The sequence below is a fragment of the Elephantulus edwardii genome, unplaced genomic scaffold (genome assembly GCF_000299155.1).
Source record: "Elephantulus edwardii isolate Elephantulus edwardi_28Jun2011 unplaced genomic scaffold, EleEdw1.0 scaffold00061, whole genome shotgun sequence".
Classification (NCBI taxonomy): domain Eukaryota; kingdom Metazoa; phylum Chordata; class Mammalia; order Macroscelidea; family Macroscelididae; genus Elephantulus; species Elephantulus edwardii.
The window spans coordinates 3946569-3970296 of NW_006399811.1; the positions used below are offsets into that span (position 1 = coordinate 3946569).

At 40.8% G+C, this 23728-nt stretch overlaps 1 protein-coding gene across 1 annotated transcript in view; it reads left to right on the forward strand.

Annotated features, from left to right (window-relative positions):
- PAPPA2 (pappalysin 2) overlaps positions 1–23728 on the forward strand; it is a 475277-nt gene that overhangs the window by 205849 nt on the left and 245700 nt on the right. The window contains exons 4-6 of the mRNA XM_006887711.1: positions 16385–16678; positions 18636–18828; positions 22839–22960. Of these exons, the coding sequence (XP_006887773.1) occupies positions 16385–16678; positions 18636–18828; positions 22839–22960 (609 nt within the window). The remainder of the gene's footprint in view (positions 1–16384; positions 16679–18635; positions 18829–22838; positions 22961–23728) is intronic.

A 23728-nucleotide genomic window follows, 5' to 3' on the forward strand; every position in this document is an offset into this window, starting at 1 on the left:
TCTCTGGAGACTAAAGTGCGTCTGATACAGGCCATGGTCTTCGCAATCACTTGTTATGCATCAGATAGTTGGACAATGACCAAAGAGGATAGAAGGAGAATTGATGCCTTTGAGCTGTGATGCTGGAGAAAAGTATTGAGAATATCATGGACTGCTAGGAAAACAAACCGATTCGTCCTGGAAAAGGGTTAAACCGGGTGGCTCCTTGGAGGCAAGGATTCTGAGGCTCCGTCTAACATACTTTAGACATGTTGTGAGGAGAGACCAGTCCTTACAGAAGGACATCATGCTTGGGAGGGTGGAGGGAAGGCTCAGGAGGGGAAGGCCCTCTATGAGGTGGATTGATTCAATGACTGGGATAATTGGGATGGGAGTATCGGAGACAGTGCTATTGGCACAGGACAGAGCAGAGTTTAGGGCTGTTGTACATAGGGTCGCTATGAGTCCCAAGCGACTCAATGGCACATAACAACAATAGGAACAATGACAGTAGGTGTGTTGGAGACCCGTGAGGATGGCTCAGGGTAGGGCAGGGGTCAACGCTGTTGTACATAATGTCGCTATGAGTTTCAGGTGACTCAGTGGTATATAACAACAACAACAACAACAACAGAAAGTGACCTAGCAAATAACCACATAAGCTTGAAATGTCGAAGATTTAGTCCAATTTCTAACCCTGTGTAGAAAGATTGAGGTAATTTGTGGCCTTTCTTTGCCGTTAATCCTTTTTCTGCCACTTGATATTATTTTGTACTCTTAATTTGCCATCTTAAAGCAGACGTTTTTAGTAGATGAATAAATGAATGAGATTTCCTTGAGCTGTAATGTTAAGTGGTTTGATCATCTTTGGCTTCAACACATAGCCCCTAAATTGAACATAAAGCTTCAAAGACAGAGTGCTTAAAATAGAGTATGTTATGTGTTGTGTACTATGAGTCGAAAACAACTCATAGCTGACCCTCCAGCAGGTTTTTAGAGGCAGTTAATTGCACAGGACGAGGCTGCCCATCCTTCTCCTGTGGAGCAGCTGGTAGATTCCAGCTGCTTTTGGGATTACAGTACACATTCTTATCACTAGGGCACCATCACTTCCTTAAAATACAGTAAATTAGTTCTTTTATAAACCAAACAAGAGACAGAATAATGAAAATAATTTGACCTTAAGAGACCCAAAGCATTGTTGGGAGATCGGCACATAACACAATTATGATACAATGTGAATGTTCTACATGTGAAACTAGAGGGAAGCATGTGAGGGAGAATGTCTAATTGTTCTGATAGCATCAGGGAGCAGTTTCCAAAGGATGCGAGGTTTGATCTGAGTCCTAACGGATACACTGGAGTTTGGTTGGCAAACAATGGATGGGCATTCCAGAATGAAAGGACTGATAGATGCCAAGGTTCCAAACTGTTAAAAACCTGGACATACTTAAAAGTGGAATGTACTTGGAATGGCCAAATCTGTACAATTCAAGCTTATTTTTTCTTTTAAATCCCCTAAACGACTTTTGAAAAATTATATACCCCTTCATCTATTCTTAGAGCAGAATAAAAGCATTTAATAAGTAGTAGTAAAGAACATTAATTTCAAGTTAAAATTTTTAATTGCTTTTCTAATGATTTGCTCTTCCCCATCATTCATTTAAAGAGCTCTGATGATGTGTTTCACATTGTGTGGTGCTGCTTACCACAATGTCTGAGAATCTCTGGTGGTTCAAATCCTAGAGGAGACTGTTGGGAGAAGAATGGGCTGTCTCCTTCCATTAATATGCATGGCTTCAGACACCTGGTGGAATGTTACTATGGGTCAGAGCAAACTGTTGTTGTTGTTGTTGTTATGTGCCGTCGAGTCGCCTGCGACTCATTCATTTAAAAGGCACATGGTCATATGCTTCTTTTTTAAAAAAAAAAATTGAAAATTGATAATATTTTTTCTTTTTTAATTTGTGTTTCCATTCCACTTCCACACAGAGCTTTATACTAATGAATTGTTGTGTACCATTGAGTGAGAACTGACTCACAGCTGACACTACAGAGTGTTTTCTGAGACAGTAAATTGCACAGTCAGAGATTGCTCATCTCTCTCTTATGGAGCACCTGGTGGCTTTGAAGCCCTTGCCTTTGGGATATAAAAATGTGTTTTTATTAAGATAATATTTTTATTATTAATGTTTAAATTAAACTTTCCATTTTGAGATAATTGTTTACTAATCTGTAGCTCAGTTGTAAAATGATGTTGTTGTGTACCATAGAGTCAGAACTGACCCCTAGCTGACCCTCTTGTGGGTTTTCAGAGGCAGTTAATCACATGTGAGGAGATTGTCTGTCCTTCTCCTGTGGAGCCGCTGGTGACCTAGGTGAAACCCATGATCTTCTAGTGCCCTCAATGGCAATGTCTTATAAAACTATATAGTTGTTGTTGTTATGTGCCGTCGAGTCGCCTGCGACTCATAGCGACCCTATGTACAACAGCCCTAAACTCCGCTCTGTCCTGTGCCAATCGCACTGACTCCAACACTCCCATCCCAATTATCCCAGTCACTGAATCAATCCACCTCATAGAGGGCCTTCCTCTCCTGCGCTGTCCCTCCACGCTCCCAAGCATGATGTCCCTCTCTAAGGACCGGTCTCTCCTCAAAACATGTCCAAAGTATGTTAGACAGAGCCTCAGAATCCTTGCCTCCAAGGAGCCACCCGGTTTAACGCTTTCCAGGATGAATCTGTTTGTTTTCCTAGCAGTCCATGGTATTCTCAATACTCTTCTCCAGCACGACAGCTCAAAGGCATCAAATCTCCTTCTATCCTTGGTCATTGTCCAACTCTCTGATGCATAACAGGTGATTGCGAAGACCATGGCCTGTATCAGATGCACCTTAGTCTCCAGAGGCACCATTGTTCTTCAATACTTTGGAGAGGTCCCTAACAGCAGACTTTCCCATGGCAATGCGCCTTTTAATTTCCTGGCTGCTGGTGCCAAGACTGTTGACTGTGGAGCCAAGCAAACTAAAGCTGTATACAATCTCAATCTCTTCACCATCAAGATCATAATCAGTATTCTGAAATTGATGTTGATTTTATTGTTCTAATATATTTAAACCATCTTATCAACTGATTTGTTTGAAATTATTACTTGCACACAAATAATCTGAAAAAAAACATTGATGAATTACTGCACAAGAGAAATCAGAATAAAAAAGCAGATAGGCACCTTTAATAAGATCTTTTCCCTTCAAATTTTATTTTCATGTATGTGAATGAATTATAATTATTGCTGTGATAAGCTCACATGAAGCAGCAATTAAATTTAGTAATTTGACTATCTTTAGCGAAAATGGCTTTGTTCTTTTTCCTTTATAGCTCTAGGTGCTGGGACACTGTTCACATAAGTGTTTAGATGGAACCAGAGGAGCTATATTTGATTGACCATATTGATAGTGGTGCTAAAGAAGAAAATACAGGAAAAGAAGGATGAAAGGAAACTGTTTTGTTTTAGATATATTGAATATGAGGTTCTCTACAAATTAAACTAAGAGGAGAACTTCCACAACAGTGGTAGGAAGACCAGATTTCAGAGTTGTACCAAAAATCAAAGGAGATTTGTGAAAGTCTCCTGTGGTCCACAAAGAGAGATGAAATAGTGCAAGGGTTGGGACTGGGTTATAGCAGAGTGTCAGAAATTTAGACATGGTGAAGTAACTGGTTTACCTAGACTCCTAATTGTCACAGTCTCTTCTAGAGAATGTCTGTGCAGCTTCACGACACTCAGAGATTCTGAACAGAGCACACGCCAAATTCTCTAATTCATTTAAGAATCAATAACCTTGTAGGAGGAAACAAATCTAGCTCATGATGAAGGTATAAATATACAGCTCTCTCAATTGAGACACAACTATGTGATCCTTGTAGGAAAAAATGACACAGTTGATGGTTAAACAACACTGGTTTGAACTGTGTGGGCCACTTACAAGGCTGAGTCCTTTTTACTGGTGCTGTTGGGGGGAGGTCAATTATTGTGATATATACTTAAAATGCCATGTTATAGCAATCATATACCTGTAGATAATTCATCTCTTCTTACTGGAAATTACTAGTCATATGGAATTTTGGCTTATCTTTTGAAATTATGGTTTGATTAAAATTATACAGAGCAAATTGGTTTTCTATCCAACAGATCACGTTGTTGTGGACCATTGAATGGGAACGGACCCATAGCTGATTTTCAAATGGGCTTTCTGAGACAGTTAACTGCACAGGAGGAGATTGCCCATCCTTCTCCCATGGAAACTCTGGTGGATTTGAACCACATGCCTTTCGAACTGCAGAACAGCTTTTTGCCACTATGCCACCAAGAGATATCAATAGTTCATATACGTTTTGTTTTGTGACATTGATTACAATCCCATTTTACAGCGCTCTTTTCCATTTTTTACCTGTATTCCTAATTTCCTTTTACCTTTCTTCCCTAGCTCTCCTTGCCTTCTGAGATTTGTCCCTGGCAAATACTGCCCCTTTTCATGTGGTTACCTGTTCTAAGGATTTCATTCTGCCCTGATGTCGTTGATCACCTTAAAGGTCTGCCTATTATATGAGTTAACATTCTTCTAACATTGGAACTCACCACAATAGCAAAAGTTGTTTTTGTTGATTGCCTTAGAATTGAGCATGACTCATAGTGATCGTATGAATAAAAGGCTTGAAGCCCCTCTACAATATCGACATTTATCTGTGTAGAAGTGAACCTACACAGTTCAAACCTGTTCAAGAGTCAATGGTAAATTATTTGTGGATTTTTGTCTGCAAGAATCGACTCCTCTAACCCTAGCATTGCTCAAGGTTTTAACTGGATACATATATTCAAATGATAGAGTAAACTTGACTTCATATAGACAGGAACAAATGAGATCTTGAATAAATTATTTCCCTAGGCCTTCGTTTCTTCATGTGTAAAACATGGATTATAAACACCTTGCAATCAATCAAAAAATCTAAAATTATGACTCAGCATTTTTCGTGACTGATGTTTCAGAAGTAGATTGCCTTATTTTTTGTCCGAATGACACATAGTAGAGCTTGATGTATATTGACATTATATATGGTCAGGATTGGTGGAAGATTTATCAACAATCTGCATTATGCAGATGACACAACCCTGCTCGCTGAAACTGAGGAGGACCTGAAGCGCTTGCTGCAGAGGGTCAAAGAGTGCAGCCTTCACTATGGGTTGATGCTCAATGTCAAGAAGACAAAGATTCTCACCACTGGACCAATTGACAGCATCAGCATGGATGGTGAAAAGATTGAGATTGTTCACAGCTTTAGTTTGCTTGGCTCCACAGTCAACAGTCTTGGCACCAGTAGCCAGGAAATTAAAAGGTGCATTGCCATGGGAAAATCTGCTGTTAGAGACCTCTCCAAAGTACTGAAGAGCAATGGTGTCTCTCTGGAGACTAAAGTGTGTCTGATACAGGCCATGGTCTTCGCAATCACTTGTTATGCATCAGAGAGTTGGACAATGACTGGGGAGGATAGGTGAATTGATGCCTTTGAGCTGTGGTGCTGGAGAATAATATTGAGAATACCGTGGACTGCTAGGAAAACAAACAGATTCATCCTTGGAGAGGGTTAAACTGGGCGGCTCCCTGGAGGCAAGGATTCTGAGGCTCTGTCTAGCATACTTTGGACATATAAGGAGGGACTGGTCCTTGGAGAGGGACATCATGCTTGGTAGGGTGGAGGGACAGTGCAGGAGGGGAAGGCCCTCTATGAGGTGGATTGATTCAGTGACTGGGGTAATTGGGATGAGTGTATCAGAGACAGTGCGATTGGCACGGGACAGAGCAGAGTTTAGAGCTGTTGTACATAGGGTCGCTATGAGTCGCAAGCAACTTGATGGCACATAAAAATAAACAACAACATATATGGACAATCTCCTCCTGTGTGATTAACTGCCTCTGAAAATCTACTGGAAGGTCAGCTATTGATCAGTTCTGACTAGACAGTATACAGCAACAGTAACATTATTATAAGTAGAAAATAATTCTGAGCCTGTGGCTGACCTTGTTTGTCCTATCTTTACCCTCATACCTTACCTCTAGATCAGAGTTTTTAAAGAACCTTGAAAAGACAGTAACTTTATTAAGAAAATTGACTGTGTTTATTCAAATGAAGAAAACGAATTGTCTTTTAATTCAGACATGGAAAGTGTAACTGGTACTGGTCCGTTTAGAGGAGACTACAGTCCTTGACCTTTTGAATAAGTGCTTCAGGTCTTCTTCAGTTTCAGCAAGCAAGGTTGTTTCATCTAAATATTGTAGGTTGTTAATGAGTTTTCCTCCAATCTTGATGCCATACTCCTCCTCATAAAGCCTTGCTTCCCGAATGATCTGTTCTGCATACAGATTGAAAAGGTGCGGGGACAGAATGCATCCCTGATTAAATCCTGTCCTTATTTTAAACCATACAGTATTTCTCGGCTCTGTTCTGACAGTTGCCTCCTGATCCAAGGATAGGTTTCATATAAGCACGATCAAGTGTTCTGAGATTCCCATTTTCCTGAAGATTAGTCACGATTTATTGTGATCCACACAGTCAAATGCCTTTGCATAGTCAATAAAACACAGATAGACATTCTTCTGGTACTCTCTGCTTTCTGCCAAGATCCATCTGACATTGGCAATAATGTCCCTAGTGTCACAACCTCTTCTAAATCCAGCCTGTATTTCTGGTAGTTCTCTGTCAATGTACTGTTCAAGTCTTTCCTGGATAATCTTCAGGAAGATTTTACTAGTGTGGTATTAGTGATATTGCTCAATAATTTCCACACTCTGTCAAGTCACCTTTTTTTTGGAATGGGAATAAATATGGATCTTTTCCAGTTAGTTGGCCAAGTAGTTGTCCTCCAGATTGCTTGGCACAACTTGGTGAGCACACCCAGGGCTGCATCTGTTTGTGGAAATACATCAATTGGTATTACATCAATTCTTGGGGCTTTTTTGTTGCCAAGTCCTTCAGAGCAGCCTGCACTTCTTCCTTCATCATCACTGCCTCTCGTTCATATGTTGTTTCTTGAAATGATTCTGTGTCAGCTAATTCTTTTTGATATAATGACTCTGTATACTCCTTCTATCTGCTTTTATTGCTTCTTGAGTCATTCAATATTCTGCCCGTAGCATCCTTAAGCATTGCAACTTGTGACTTAAATTTATTCTTTAGCTCTTTCAGCTTAAGAAATGTTGAGCAATTTGGCCCTTTTGATATTCTGACTCCAGCTCCTTGCACATTTCATAATAATAGTGTGCCTTGTCTTCCTGAGCAACCTTTTAAAATCTATTTAGCTCCTTAACTTCGTGATTTCTTCCCTTTGCTTTGGCTTCTCAGTGCTCTAGTGCAATATTCAGTGTCTCTTCTAACAGCAATTTTGGTCTTTTCTTCTTCTTTCTTCACCAGTAGCCAGGAAATTAAAAGGCTCATTGCCATGGGAAAGTCTGCTGTTAGGGACCTCTCTAAAGTACTGAAGAGCAATGGTGTCTCTCTGGAGACTAAGGTGCATCTGATACAGGCCATCATCTTTGCAATCACTTGTTATGCATCAGAGGGTTGGACAATGACCAAGGAGGATAGAAGGAGAATTGATGCCTTTGAGCTGTGGTGCTGGAGAAGAATATTGAGGGTACCATGGACTGCTAGGAAAACAAACAGATTCATCCTGGAAAGGGTTAAACCGGGTAGCTCCTTGAAGGCAAGAATTCTGAGGCTCCATCTAACATACTTTGGACATGTTGTAAGGAGAGACTGGTCCTTGGAGAAGGACATCATGCTTGGTAGGGTGGAGGGACAGCACAGGAGGGGAAGACCCTCTATGAGGTGGATTGATTCAATGACTGAGGTAATCGGGATGGGAGTGTCAGATGCAATCGGGATGCAATTGGCACAGGACAGAGCAGAGTTTAGGGCTGTTGTACATAGGGTCGCTATGAGTCACAAGCGACTTGAGGACACATAACAACAAGAACAGGAATGATATTCTTGATTATCTTCCCACAGCTTATCTGGTCTTCATTTATTGGTGTTCAAGGCGTCAAACCTATTCCTGAGTTGGTTTTTAAATTCATGGGAGATAGATTCAAGGACAAATTTTTATTCCTGTGGATATGATTTAATCTTCTTTAGTTCTAATCTGAACTTGCATATGAGCAGTTGATGGTCTGTTCCACAATCAGCGCCTGGTCTGCTTTTTACTGAGAGTAAAAGCAATTCTTGTTCCCTGACTACTAGTTTTCTCTTCACTGTGCCCAGATTAAATAGTTCTTCCAAAGAAGCTCCAATGGCCTAGTCATAGAGAGTTTCACTGCTAATCTAAAGTCTTCATGTAAGATGAGTAATCTCTTATGTGATTATAGCCTCATTGAGTCAGCTATATGTCGGCAATGATTCAACAGCAATGAGTTTGAGGGTTTTCATTTTTAATTTTCTAGAGATAAAGGATAGGCAAGGTATATAAACTGAGTGCACTATAAAAATATGAGGGGCTTATAGAATCATTGATTAATTAGACAAGATACTTAATATGAAAAAAATTATGATTATACTTGGAAATTACCCTCTGGCTACTATTACAGATTGATTTCATTGTCAGAAGCAAAGGTAGTTTGTCATAGCCTGTGTTGTGGAATTCACAGAACACTCTTGACTATTGAAAATCTTAAGCAAAATTATCCTAGGATATAAATTCCATGCCCTAAAATTGGACACCCCAAGGGAAAATTCATTCATTTATAAACAGATGACGTAAATAATCACTTTGTAAGACCTGCTTTAGAACATGTTCTAATAACCAATGAATCCTATTACTTCCAACCCTAGCATACCGTAGATATACAAATAGAAGATGAGTAACGGAATTAATTATAGGAAGTGTACTTTTCGTGTCTGTTTCTAGAGTTCTCCAATGAGGTTATGTGAGTCAGTGAGTATGTGTCTTTAACCTTTATCCCCCCGTGCATAAGCAAAGGGAATTTACCTATTAAGTATCAAATGCCTTCAATAATAACCTTGGAAAGAATATTTTATGTTGTAATTAATCAGATTGTCCTTTTCCCCTCGATGTAGAGGTGATGGAAAAGCCATGTGTGCTTGACAGGGTAGTAGGAGTGGCTGACACCATGTAAAAGAAGCTAAAAAGTGGCATCAACCTTTGCAAAACCATTGTCTTCTATACAATCATGTCTTGGCTTAGTTCTCTCTGGAACATTGAAACCACAGCTGTAAAATCAGGAAGCCAGAACAAGATTTGGAGGTGAATAGTTCCTGGGCCTCTTCTTTTAAAGGTTCACCATTCCGTCTAGCTCCTGTTGCCTTTTCTTCTGCATTTTTTCCACTTTTTATTCACCTCTGTCACTTGTCCATTGGCCCTGGCCCTCCTTGTTCCTTCCTTGGATCTCATGGTGCTCCTCCAGCCATAGGTCCTTACGCTTCACTGTGGAGACTTGGGAGATCTGCGTTAGCTAGTAACTGGAAGTAATTACATAGGCACCTGCAGGCTAGCCCTCAACCTCTCTTGTTTTATGGGCATATAATATTCAGCCCTAAAAGTTTTACAGAACTGTTTTAAAGTCATTTTAAAGAGTGTCTTTTTCTTAGACTGCATGAATTTCTTTAATAGAAGTGGCTTTGGGAATCATTCTCCTTACCACGAGCAACTCTAGTGGGCTTGTGTTAAAGCTGAAAAAAGCCAACTGGAACTTAGAAACATAGCTTCCCTTTGGGAACTTGGCTGCCTGCTACTGAGATTTCATCTTTTAATCAGCAACTTTTCTCTTTTTGAGGGTTTTCTTTCTTTCTTTCTTGACCCCACCATCCCCTAGACCACACAACAGATCTGTTACTGGTTTAGCTTGTCCCTCGTAATCAAGGCTGAGAGGTCTTCCAAGAAGGCATTTGTTCTCCCTCTACCAGTTGGTTAAACAACAGCTGTGCCACACGTGGCCACCAGTTGCTAAACGCTGGAATCCCCATTCATATTGTGTTCTCTATACACACTGGCAGTATGCAAATGTGTTGAGTTCAAGTTTCAGTATCCACATTTAAATAGGCAACAAATGTCACTTTATTTGTCTGTAATCGAACTTAATTTTTTTGTAGAGTTACCATGCTGTCGAGTAGTAAAATTTCTCCTCAGTCAATTAGGCGTCTCCCTTGGAATAAGATGTCTGGGCAGATGTTATTTATAGGCCAACACAGCTGATCCATCTTTCGTGTCTCTCACTCACACTAACTCATTGCCATCAAGTCAGAACCGACCCATAGCCGACCCTCTGGTGGGTTTGATGAGTCTATAAATCACCCAGGAAGAGACTGCCCATCTTTCTCCCCTGGAGCAACTGGTGGATTTGAATTGAACATTTTTAGGTTGGCAGAACAGCTCTCTACCAACAAGGCCACTGGGGCTCCCAAAGGGAGACATTTCAGAATTTCCAAAAAATATTCCCACCCCCATCCACATTATTGCTTTTATGTTTCCTACAGCCTTGTCATTAGCTCCCTAGGTAGTCTTGCAGGATGCATGTTAAGGAAAGGAGTAACCCTGAAGAGGATCTGATAATGTATCAGAGCATAGTTTGAAAAGCCTAGCTTTGGTGGAAAATGTATAATGTGGAGTCTTTTCACTCCAAGGTGGACCTTCCTGCTGCCAAATCCAAATCATCCCACCACATCTTATGTTTCATTGTGTTGTAATTATGTCCTCCAAGATTAAGAGAGAGGAAAAATAAGAGTTGTTTTGAGTCTAGAAAGCTATCACTATATATGGGAAGGATCTTTTATAAAAAAAAAAAAAACCAAAAAACCCAATGTATTCAAACTTTGAAAATAAACCAGAATAAAATTTTTGTAAAGAATAAAAGAAGACGTGAGAGAAGGAAGAGACTATTGGCACTAATGGAACAAAACATCCTGTTAAAGCCGACTTGCCAGAAAGGTCTCCAAAAAATTAAGCTAATAGCCTTAAACTCTAACATTCCATTTCCCCCCATAATCACTAGTTTAGACTGTTAGGTTTCAATTTGAATACAACTATATTGGTTATGGAGGAAATGGATGTTGGTTTGTGACTCTATCTTAGTTTTATCTATCTTTGCAGTGACCAAGTGTCTTATGGTCAGAAAGCATGAAAGCAAAGTGATTTTACTCTGAGTGGTCTTTCCTGCTACTGGTAAGATCCTTCCTTCCCCTGTTTTGATGAATGAAGATGGTTGGATGAGAACCAATGAGAGTTAAGGACAAAGAAGTGTGTGCAACCGAGCTTTATCACTCACCCTCTCACATATTTACTGCTGTCAAGTTGGAACCAACTTTAACCCTTAACTGGGATTCCAAGGCTTGAAATTGCATGGGTGGACATTGCCCACTTTGTGCTTTCCAAATTACTAATGAATTGTACAGGGAAGTGCAGCCTTTGAGTTAGCAGTGCATCCCCCCCGAGGAATAAACCACCAAAGCTCATTCCCAAGCTCCACTGGATAATTAAAATAAAAAAATGTTTTTATATTTATATGTTGTTTTTGTTATGTGCCATCGAGTTGCCTGTGACCCATGGCAACCCTATGTACAGCAGCTCTCAACACTTCCCTTACCTGAGCCATTCTCACCGGTCTCCTACACACCTGCCCTCATTACCTCAGTTACTATATCAATCCATCTCATCCAGGATCTTCCTCTTCTTTGCTCTTCCTCCAACATTCCAAACATCGTGTCTTTCTCCGTGTGGTCTCTTCTGGCCACATGCCCAAAGTATGTGAGATGGAGCTTCAAAATCCTAGCCTCCAAGGAGAAACTTGGTTTCACCCTCTCCAAGACAGACCTATTGGTTTTTTTGGAGGTCTATGGTATGTTCAAAACTCTTATTCAGCACCACAACTCAAAGTTATTGATTCTTCTTCTGTCATCCTTAGAAATTTTATATATATATGTGTGTATGCATAGATATATGTGTGTATAGCTATATATGTGTGTGTATAGATATATGTGTGTGTGTGTGTATAGATAAATGTGTGTGTGTATAGTTGTTATAGTTTTATAGTTATAGTTAGAGATACCACCAAAATTCCCTACCAAGCTACACTGGAAAAGTAAAATAACAAATGTTCGTGTGTGTGTGTGTGTGTGTGTGTGTGTGTGTGTGTATTTGAACATAATAAGCAATAAAATAAATGCTTGCTTGTCTATATTTTCCCCAAGAAACAGCCTTTAGGGCTTTTAAGGATATCTCAGTGTTTAGGATCAATATATTTATGTGAGTATCTATAAAGATTGGAAGGAGGAGTGGCATCCACTTCCGTAATAGCTTGCCTCCAGAAACCCTATGAACCTGAAGAGAGGATGAAAGGCACCCAAGCGTCGAGGACTCTCCTTCATAGGGTCACTATGAGTCGCCTGCAACTCGACGGCACTTAACAACAATAACAACACCTATCAAGAAGGAATCCTGGTCTTCAAAGGCCATCTTGGGGGAGCATTATCTATGGAAGGATGTAAGGATCCATATGAAACCACTCACTGCCAATAACAAAAAGTGAGATCAAACGGGAAGTGGGAGGCATCTGTTTCAGAAGGTCATATTGGTTTGCTCAAATATTAATATACAGTGGTATTGATAGGTGTCATTTTGCCCTCTTACATTATGCCATAGGTTGCTTGGGAGGGTGGAGGGACAGAGCAGGAGAGGAAGGCCCTCTATGAGGTGGATTGATTCAGTGACTGGGATAATTGGGATGGGAGTGTCAGAGACAGTGCGATTGGCACAGGACAGAGCGGAGTGTAGGGCTGTTGTACATGGGGTCGCTATGAGTTGCAGGCGACTCGACGGCACATAACAACAACAACAACATTATGCCTGTCTTCTTGCACATTTCCATTGAGAGGTGGGAATTTTCAGCCTTCAGAGTTTTCCTCTTCTTTATCAATGGAACAAATTAGGTGGAAAGGTCAGATATGAGAGTAGAGTGCAATGTGTCTGCTCATTCCCAGCTTTCTCTTGTCCCCTGAGGCTACTGACGAGCTAGGAATCTTGGATCATAGACCGCAAGACTGAGGTGGTGAAAGTCTGGGGTAACATGAATTTCCTCACGTGGTATTTATGACTGCCTCACTGATTCCTGAGTGTTAGCTCTCAGAGGCATGGAATGAGAATAGGAAGATCTTAGCTAGGCTCTTCCTTTTCTAAATAAGGACCCCTAAAGAAAGACGAAACAGCAGGGCTGGCTGCTCACAGCTTATTAGGTTCAGGACCATATTCCAACTTCTGTTCCTCCTAGTCCAGCATGATGCTATTACCTGGGCTCTAGCAGCTGGTGTACTTGTTAAGAGTTTCAGGAGTTTAGAATGTATTGCTTTTTCACCAGCATTGATTGAAGTACACAGCACTTACTTTTAAGTTAGAACATGCCATACTGCTTTTAACACAGATACAGTTACTTAAAGCCCATTATGTGTGTTCCATACAGATGGTTTTGGGGCAGAACGCCCCTCACTTTTTAATAAGACAATTTAATGGTCAGTAAGCATGTGTTAAAATGCCTCTGTTTTTAATTAAAAGTTAAGTGCTGCCTAGTTAAATCTATACTCTTCTGGCTTTGGAATGTGTACTAAGAGAACTCCAGAGAAGAACCCTTGCCAATTGTCCAAGATATAAAGGCAATTTGTGGGGAATGTTGAAGACATTTCATGCATTTTAATGCTTCTTCTCTCACTTATAAGTAAACTGATTTATTGAGATTTGATAGTGTTTTTGTTGCTGAATATTCTAAGATTTAAAAATAGCTCTCTTGGGATTGAGGTTGGGGACATCTCACATCCACAGCCTCTTCACATATCTTCAGGGATGTATTCCTGGTCATCTCTCCTTCTTTGACAATTGGCTTGACAATCTTTCTTCCTGAAACCTACTGTCTGTCAAATTCAAACCCTTCATTCCCTTTCCTACTGACTGAGATCACAAGAGGACTTTGGAGCAAGAGTGATCATTGAATGAAGGAATAGTTGATGTTCTCCTGAAGATTATATAGGTGGGGAGAAAATAACTATTGTAAGTTTCTGCCTCCCAGACAGTCTTCCCTTTCTGATATTTAGGGGTTCTTTTAGTGAAAGCATTGTTGTTGTTGTTGTTATGTGCCATCGATAGAGATAGCTCCCATTCTAGGTTCTAGACATACTTATCAGTGACATTGGTTACATTCTACACCTTCAATATTCTCTTTATTTCTATATATTCTAGTTGTTTCAACCCTGTTTACTTAAACTCCTTGCACCACAGCTTTCTTGTTTACCTTTTAAAAATAGATGTTTAACCCTATCTTATCACATAGATATTTTTAAAATATTTACACACATTCTGACTTTTCATGAGGGAAGTTTGACTTACTGTTTTTCCTAAGCACATTTATCCTTTTCTTAAATTTTATAATTTTATCAATTTCTTCCCTCAAAGTATTAGGCAGGCCAACAAATACAATTGAGAGAAACCACTTGATATAGAAATTTTCACTGGCTATGTGAATTACAGCTTTATTAAGTCTTATGTCTGAGAGATTAGTCTTTGAATCTAAATCTTAACTAAAGGTAGAGAAAGAGGCATATGAAATTAGGAAGGGAAAGGAAAAGGATTTAAGTATGATAAAGAAGCAAGAATAGAAAGGGTGAAAGTCCTTGAGAAGGCAGTTAGCATAGTGAACTCTCTTTAGGTATCTTCATGATGGGAAGGTTGCTATTGCTGTTGGAGAACCAAGAAAAATCAGGCATGGATTCTGATGATGACTGTTGCTGGGAAACACAGTGTGCTGGGAGGCTCAGAAAAAGACAGGAAACCTTCCCCAGTGGCTGTGACAATGGACTTGAGCATGTCAGAGATGTAAAGGATGGTGCAGGGCAGAGTAAGGTTCGTAGGGTTGCTATGAGTTGAACTTGACTCAAAGACACCTAACAACAACCTTACTCTAGTATGTTGCCGCTAAATTTCATCTCTATTTACAATAATCTTACAGGACAGAATAGGACTTTCTCATAGGATTCCCAAGGCTCTAGATCTTCATAGAAGTAGACAGTCAAATCTTTCTACCCACAGAGCAGCTAGAAGGTTTGAACCATTAATGTTTCATTTAACAGCCAAGTTCTTTAAGTACCAAGTCATATAAAGCATAACACAATAGTCATCTGGAAAAGTAGAGATATTGTATCTCATCAGGTTTATTCAAATATACTCTGAATGTTAATGGATTAGACTAGTTTTCAAGTTATTTTAATGTTATTATTAGGGGTTGGATTCTATTTTTATTATCAATGAATACTCTCTTCAGTATAATCTCTTGACACAGTCCAATTATGAGTTAAGGTCCTCAAGTTTTCAGATATTATGATCCTCTGGTTCAAGTCCTTGAAATTGATATATAAAGAGGCCAAGTTCAAGCCCAGATTTCCCTAACTCTCTGGTGGTGTCCTAGTGGTAAGAAGCTACACTGCAATCCCAGAAGCATGCAGTTAAAATCCACCAGCTGTCCTACAGGAGAAGGATGGGCAGTCTCCTCTCATTCTATTTCCTGCCTCTGAAAATCCACCACAGGATCAGCTATGGGTTGGTTTTGACTTGACAGTACTCAACAACAACAAATAATATGGAGCTCAGGTGACTTAGTGCTAAGAAATTGGACATGATTTGGATCTACCAGTAGCTCTGAGGATGAAAGATGGACAATGAATGAATGGAATTCCAAAATCTCTGTAGATCTTCATTGAAATGAAAACTAAACAACCTAAATTAAAAAAAAAAGATGGACAATCTCCTCCCTTGCAATTTCCTGCCTCTGAAAACCCACTGGAGGGTCAACTATGAGTTGGTTCCAACTCAACGATACTCAACAACAACCACCACAACAAGCCCTATATGGCTTTACCTGTACAAAGGTTCTCAAGCTGGGGAGATATTTTTAAAAAATACTGTTTCATAGCTGATCCATCATCCATTCTCAAATATTTTGATTCAGCTGGTCTGGGATAGTATTTAGACATCTTTATTTAAAAAAAAAACCCCAACAAAAAAACCCCACAAAACTCCCTTATGCCCTCCATCTGTTTTGTTTAATTCTCTTTGGCATTTGCTGCAACATTTACCCATGGCAAGGCAGGGTTAAAACCTTTTTTTTTTTTTTTTTATTATTAGTCCAGGTGTTTGTAGCCATAGGGCATGACAGGAACTGGATATGCTAGAAATTAGAAATTTTCTCCTTAAAGATTGAATTTGACCATGTATCTTGTCCCTATCAGAAGATATAATTAAAGATTGGAGGATTTCAACCTATCACTTACTCAATAATGCTTTTCAAACATTCCATTACAGGTGGTGTTGTCCTCAACCCGGCTTATTACGGCATGCCTGGCCATACCAACGTCATGATCCATGAGGTGGGCCACGTCCTGGGGCTTTACCACGTCTTCAAAGGGGTCAGTGAAAAAGAATCCTGTGATGACCCCTGCAGGGAGACCGTGCCATCTATGGAAACAGGAGACCTCTGTGCAGACACAGCCCCTACTTCCAAGAGCAAGCTGTGCCAGGACCCAGAGCCTACCAACGACACCTGCGGCTTCACCCACTTCCCCGGGGCCCCATTCAGCAACTACATGAGTTATACAGGTATTATGACAGCTACGATGCTCTTGTCTTCTGTTAGTATTATTTTGGCATCTTGTAGGGGCTGGAAAGGATTCTGGAAAGGGGCAGAGATGATACAGTAGTGTTTTGTATCAATTGGTATCAGAGTTGATATTTATTTATCTATTTATATTTATTAAACACATTTATGATTGAATTTCTATCATTTTCTTTTCTAAAAGGAATTCAAGATCACATGATTTGGGGACTTATTTGTTGTGTAAGATATTGATTTGGACAGAGAGATGACAAGCAAGTCACATAGGTTAATATTGCTTCTTTGGCTCTAACATGGGGAAAAAAAGAAATAAGATTAGGAATAATTGATAGTGAAGGGATGAGAGAAGTAAAAAGCTGGACTGGGGAGAATTTAATGAGCTTTACAGCTTTTCATCTGTTATAGCTTTTGTGCTACATTAGAGCTTCATTATTTCAAGATACTTATTTCTTTTTTATAGTAAAGTACATCATTTACTTTTAAAAAATAATGCTACTTCTATCTTGGATTGTTAGAAAAAGGAGAGTCTCAATTAAAACTAAAAGCCCTCTTGAGGATCTTCCCACCTCTAGGGTTGGATTTTCCTGTTCTTGTTCTCCTTTTTAAAGCATTTGCTCAGATGGAGAGTACAGCAGGAATGGATCAAGGCAGCTGCGGGTACCACTTTTGAGAGTTCTGGTTAACTTTAAGCTCCTTATTCCCTTTTTATTTTTGTACTTCTTTAAAAAGTGTAAGATTCCCTTCTTCTACTACTAGCCAGTAAATAATTCTTAACTTGCCTTTTCTAAAATATTACTCTCATTTAAAAAATAGAACCAATAGATTTATCTGATCTAGTAGTCTTCTGTAGTTCAGTTCCTGAATTTTCCTTCTCTCTCCTCTTACATCTCCCTTGAATTTGGAGAAAAGCACTACTAGCCACAACCTCCTGATAATGAGATTCAAGCTTATGCCAAAGACTAAAGATTTGATGTGATGACAACCTCCTGTGGAGAAAGAAAAGGGTCATTTATTTCCCTCTTAGGTCCAGGGACTTATTTGGTGGTAGATTCTGGAATTTATCTAAGGACTAAGTTCTAAAATTTTATTTAAATGTACCTGACAAAATAAAACAGCAGGCCTTGATGTGCTTTTATTTCAAGAGGTGAGAAGAGCAAAGTGATGAGTTAGTCCCTCTTCTGGCTTATTGCTTTACTTCTGTCCAAGACTTAGTCAGGGGAGTAATTCATTTGGCTTCACCAAATGCATGAGCACCAGCAAGCTGGCCTTATCATCAAGGGTGTGGTAGCAATTTGTAGGGGCAGGCAGCTCAGAGAACGAGCTGCAGAAAGCAGAAATGTTTAAAGTACCACCTATGAGGTGAGACGAAGACAGAGCTGTGAAGCAGAGAGAATAGCTGACTGGTGTATTTTCACTGAGAAAAACCCATTACCAGCCATATGAAAAATGTGCCTGCAAGGGCAGACTTTGTCTTCTCCAAAAGTTATATTGGGACCATGATTCCTTGACATTTTGGTTCTTGTCCCCCTTGAGCATCAAAGTCACTGGACAGAAAGCCTGTGACTCCCACAGAGGTTTTCACAGCAAAAGACCTGCTGAAACACTGCCATCTGCTGGTTTGCTGAAAAAGCAACCATCAGTTTAGAATAGCCCCACACCCCAGGACAGTTGGTCCAGCTCAGCATCAACGTTATTTATTGGTCCTGTTTTAGAGACCAGCAAGCACTGTGTTTCTGCTTTCTTATTCCTACTTTCACATTTGAAAGTTCCTGGAACAGAATCCACTTATTATTTCAACATGTACTTATAAAGGTTAATAATAAGTACACAGTGGTACCATAGATTCTGGGGTCATGAACAAGACAGAATTGATCTTTGCCCTTGTGAACTTTACAGGCTACAACCTCATTCATCTCTTGTGCTCCCCTTTTGTCTCTGCAGATGATGACTGCACTGACAGTTTCACCCCTAACCAAGTGGCCCGGATGCATTGCTATTTGGACCTTGTGTATCAGCAGTGGAGTGAAAGCAGAAAGCCCACCCCCATTCCCATTCCACCAGTGGTCATCGGGCAGACCCACAAATCCCTCACTATCCACTGGCTGCCTCCCATTAGTGGAGTCGTGTATGACAGGTAAGAGAAGTGCTTGCCGTGGCTGAGGCTAGTACAACATTCTCTGGGCGCACACGGAGTGTGGGCATTTCTCGTGAATGAGGAATGTGAAGTGAGGAAAACATCAACTTGGAGCTCTAGCTGCGTGCACCACTGCTCAGGAGCAGTCTCCTTATCCAGCACAGTTCTTGTCTTCTTGGAAATGGCTCTCATCACATGTGCACACTCCTTGGGGCGGGGCTTGCCAGATGTTCTCTTGGAAAGGTCGCATCTGGCCGGCTTTCCAGAGCGGTGAAGAGGTTGACGAAAGAAAGTGATAAAGATGAAGTAGTAGAACAGAGAAGACATTTTTCGCCTGTCCAACTCAGCTGTTCCTTCTCGTTTTGAGGGTGGGACAGTGGCTTGCAACGTCCAGAGTGGTGATGTGGGGAAGGGAAGTGAGATGTGCCATTGCAGGCAGTTCTGGGATAGAGGGTGAGGGGCTGCATGCTGCTCCAAGGTGTACATCAGGGACTTTACTGGCTTATGGGCCCATTCTGAAGCTTTCCTTGCTTCCTGTTACACCCTGTGCTTCCTTCCCTTTCTTATGTCAGCTATCTTACGAAGTTGTCATTGTTGTTGTTAGGTGTCATCAGGTGAACCATGGCTCTCAGCAACTCTCTGAATAACAGATCTGACCCTGGTCCTTGCTGTGCCATGCTCTTCGTGTCTGATGCACTGAAGCTTATTTTTGAATCACTGGGCCAATCTGTCTTGTTGGTGGCCTTCTCTTCCTCTAAGGCCAGCAGGAGTCATCATTCCAGTTTATTTTTCTTTTCCCCAACACAGTGGGAACTTCTGGAGGCAGAACTGTTTTTGACTTGTCACAATAGACAACTATGACATATTTATTAAAAAATAAATTAGACCTGAAACTTTAACTACCATCCATTCTTTACATATATCAGAAATAATTTTTTAGGGGAAGAGGGAAGAGAGGGAGACAGAAGGTGGTAACTGGTGGGATTATGGGAGAAGTGGCTTAACTAAGAAGGACCAGAACCCCAAACCTGCCCCTTGAAGGATCACTTCCCTTGGAACTTGCTTTATGAGTAGTCACCAAGTTGACTCTGACTCATGTGGGCCCCAAGTACCACGGAGTGGCGTTTGTGCTCTGAAGGGTTTTCAACAACAGTGAGTTGCAAGGCCTTTCTTGATTTTAATGAAAAGAAGAGCTGCTGCTAATTGGGACCTAACTATGTACAAAGGACATTCGCTTTCCTCCCCTCTGGAAGTCAAGGACATAGATACGCATGCAACATGCTTGCATGTGCCCCTAGCATTGCAGAAAAACTTGGGGAGAAAGGAGGAGACCAAGGATAAAAGGAAGCCTGGGGATAATTTTTTGTAGCTGCATTCTCAGCCTTCTTTGGTCTTCCTACCTGGCTCAGCTCTCTGACCATAACTACTGCACCCTATCGCTTAATCCTCCCTGTAAAATACTTAATGTTGCCATCTGCACGTTCACGCTCTCACGAGTCCCGTTTTGTGAGTCAGTGCTTGTCTATGCCATGCACATGAGAGCCCTCTTCCTTCAAGTGTAACCTTGTGCCGCTTCAGATGCACTGGCTGGACAGTAAGTCCTTGGTGGTTTGTACAGAGCAGGCTTTTACATCGTTTATGTAACACATGTAAACAATTTAATCTTTCAGTTCTCTGGTACAGACGTTACTAGAAAGCTGACATCGGTACTGGCTCACTACAAGTCTGTTGGCAGAAAAGGCTACAGTTTGCTTCCTTTTCTCAACTAGGTGGGCCCCAGCATTGAGGGCCTGATACGTGTGTCAGGGAAGACTCACGTCACCTACCCAGCAATTTGTGTCATGCTCGGAGTTGTGTTTACTTCATCCCGGTAGGTATTTGGTATTCTTGTGTCAGAGAGGAACCCGAGCTACGCACTTTGCAGTGGCCCCGGAAGGGCCAAGTGCATCAAGGATGTGTGGTTTTGAGTTGTGTCCACATTAGAAGTGAGTGCCGATGGGAGTCAGAAGTTGGAACGTGTAACTGCACCTTTCAGCTGCCAAAGCACCGGACACTAGATGACGCTTGGGAATGTTCTCAAAGGAATCCAGGAACTTGTTATGTGACCTTAGGCGATTTACTTAACCTCTCTGAGCTTGTGTTTCCTCACTTGTAAACACAGGGTGATTATAGGAATTAGACATAATTTTTGGGACGCAGCACAGCGCGAGGTATAAAGACAGTGCTTGATAAAATGGTAGTGTTTTTATAATTTTCACTACAATACTATTTTCTAGCATATTACAGGACATGACTTCCTCCCCACCCCTTTGTTGTTTTTGTTATGTGTTTTAGTGTTGTCAAGTCAGAAGTGACTCATAGCGGACTCTCCAGCGATTTTCAGAGACTGTAAATCACATTAGAGGAGATTGCCCATCTTTTCCCTGTGGAATGACTGGCGGATTGGAACTGAGTTCCTTTGAATTGGCAGCACAAATTCTTACCACTAAGCCACCCTATTTTAATGGCTCAGTTTTCTGATGTATCATTCACACATAGTCTCAGAGACAAGCTTTGTAAAGTGTTTTCCCCTTGCTCTTTAGCAATTATGGGTTCTCTGTCTTCTAGTTAGCTGAAGTATGTTTAAAAGGCTATTCATAGATTATATAATAACCTTATATGTGCTTGTTAAACCAGCATTTACAGAAGGACTGCTGAAGTCAGTCTTTTTGCTGCTTGCTGGAAATAGTAAGAATAGAGTGTGATCTCGATGGTCTAATCTTGCTCAGGAGCAAATGAGAAAATATGAGCCCTACTCATGAGAACATGTAACTGGAAACGGTCAGCGTCACAGAACAGGGCCCTTGTGAGGAGCCAGCAAGTGTAGTGAGTACACAGAGCAGGAATTGCACCCTACTTGAAGTCAGGTTAAGTACCATTATTACAAAGGTTATGTTTAAATGGGTCTTGAAGGGTGCGTAGGAGTTTGCTAAAAGGAAAAGCCGGAGAAAGCAATTTGATTGCTGAAAGAACAGTATGTTTCAAACATCTGTGTGTAGGGCATGCTGCATCTGAAATGATAAAAGTTAATCATGAAGTATGACTTAAGTTCATGAAGGAGATTCAGCAGATAAAGTTGTAGCGAGATGGTAAAGGACTTCTATTACATTGTATTGAATCCACCCACTGCCATTGAACTGATCCCTCCACATAATGACTCGACAGGATGGGATAGGACTGCTCCACAGTTTTCAAGGTCGTGAGGTCTTTCTCGTGTGGTTCAGCTTGTGGGTTTGAAGCTCTGATGTTCTAGTCATTAATGGCAGTTGTTGCTGTTGTTATTATTACATTTGTTATTACTTGCCATTGAGCCATAGTGACCCTTTGATCAGGAGATGTGAACCTAGTGCTCTCCTGCACCATCCTCACCATTGTGCCCAAACCATTGTCACGTCGCTGTGTCAGTCTGTCTTGCTGACAGTCTTCTTCTTTTACTGACTTCTACCTTTCCCAGCATTATGCATTTTTTTCCTTCTGACAACATTCCCAAAACATGTGAGTCAGAGTTTCACCATAATTTCTTCTAATGAGCACCCTGGGTGCACATTAAAACATATCACTAGTAAGTTTACTCTGAAAATTCATAACTATATTAGTAGAGAAATTTCAAGAGGTCTTTGGATGACTTCTTGTGAATCAGCTTTGAAAGCCATTTTATGTTGAAAGGGTCAAATGTTTGTTGTTTCATGTTTAATATTTCTAGGCAAAAGCTGCATCATTTCATCTCCACAGGCCCCCTTTATGGCTTAGTTAAAATTATCTGCTTCATTACCTTGAGATTTTCATGTCACAATGAATTTTGCAAAGATGAGGTCAGCCTCAGAAGGAAGTTGAGAAATAGTTTTTTTCTCATTTACCCACTAGGGCCTCATTAACCAGCACACACCCCTCCTCCCTCGGAAGATCCTGCGACTGCCCTTATTCAGGTTCGTCTCATGGATTCTCCCCTTCTCCCTTCGGTGTCTTCTCAGGGACGTGGACAGCATGTGTGGAGACTGCACTGAAGATGGGACATTTCGTCAGTATGTACACACAGCATCCTCCCGGCGAGTGTGTGATGCCTCAGGTTACTGGACTCCAGAGGAAGCTGTGGGTAAAGTACCATAGCTTTTTAATATATATGTTGATGGGCCTTGAGAGTGAAAATGGATCATTCTTCTCTTGTTAAGCAAAACAGGAACTGGTAAGGAAAAGAAGTACTGGGTGTGTGTGTGTGTGTGTGTGTGTGTGTGTGTGTGTGTGCAGGTGTATAGTTTTCAGCATAACTCCCAAGTGCTTTGGAAAGACCATGTGCTGAGTGTACCCTGTGTGGTTTATGTGGAAGCCTAATGTCTGTGGTGAAGCTGAAGTTGGCATGAAGGACAGAGGGAAAAAACGAACTCAAGGGGTAACTTCAGGGTGAGATGTCTTAGGAGTGTAAAGCTATATGTGCCTACCAGTTTAAGAAGCAGCTTTGCCACACGATAGTTGGTAGTAAGCTGACCTATTCCTCCTATTAGAAGAGTAACAAAGAACACATTGCAGAGAACACTCATGCACTGGCTGAAAGAGAGGCTGGGTGGGGGGAGGGTGAACTAGGTGTTCCAAACTGATCGTTCTGATCTATGTTATTTTATGGGCCCATTAATCATTAGTACTGGTTGTGCTTGGGACATGATCTAAGCTAGGAGGTGGAAAATGTTTTTAACTGTCCGTTTCTTTCTCCCTTAGCTTCTCAAATGCTTACACATCTCACACATGCACTCATGCCTCAGGACAAATTAGAGTATGAATCTTCACAACTCAAGTTAAAAAAAAGCTGATGAGTCTATTTTTTACTACCTCTTGATGAATGACTTAGCATCACCACTGTCTTCAGTGC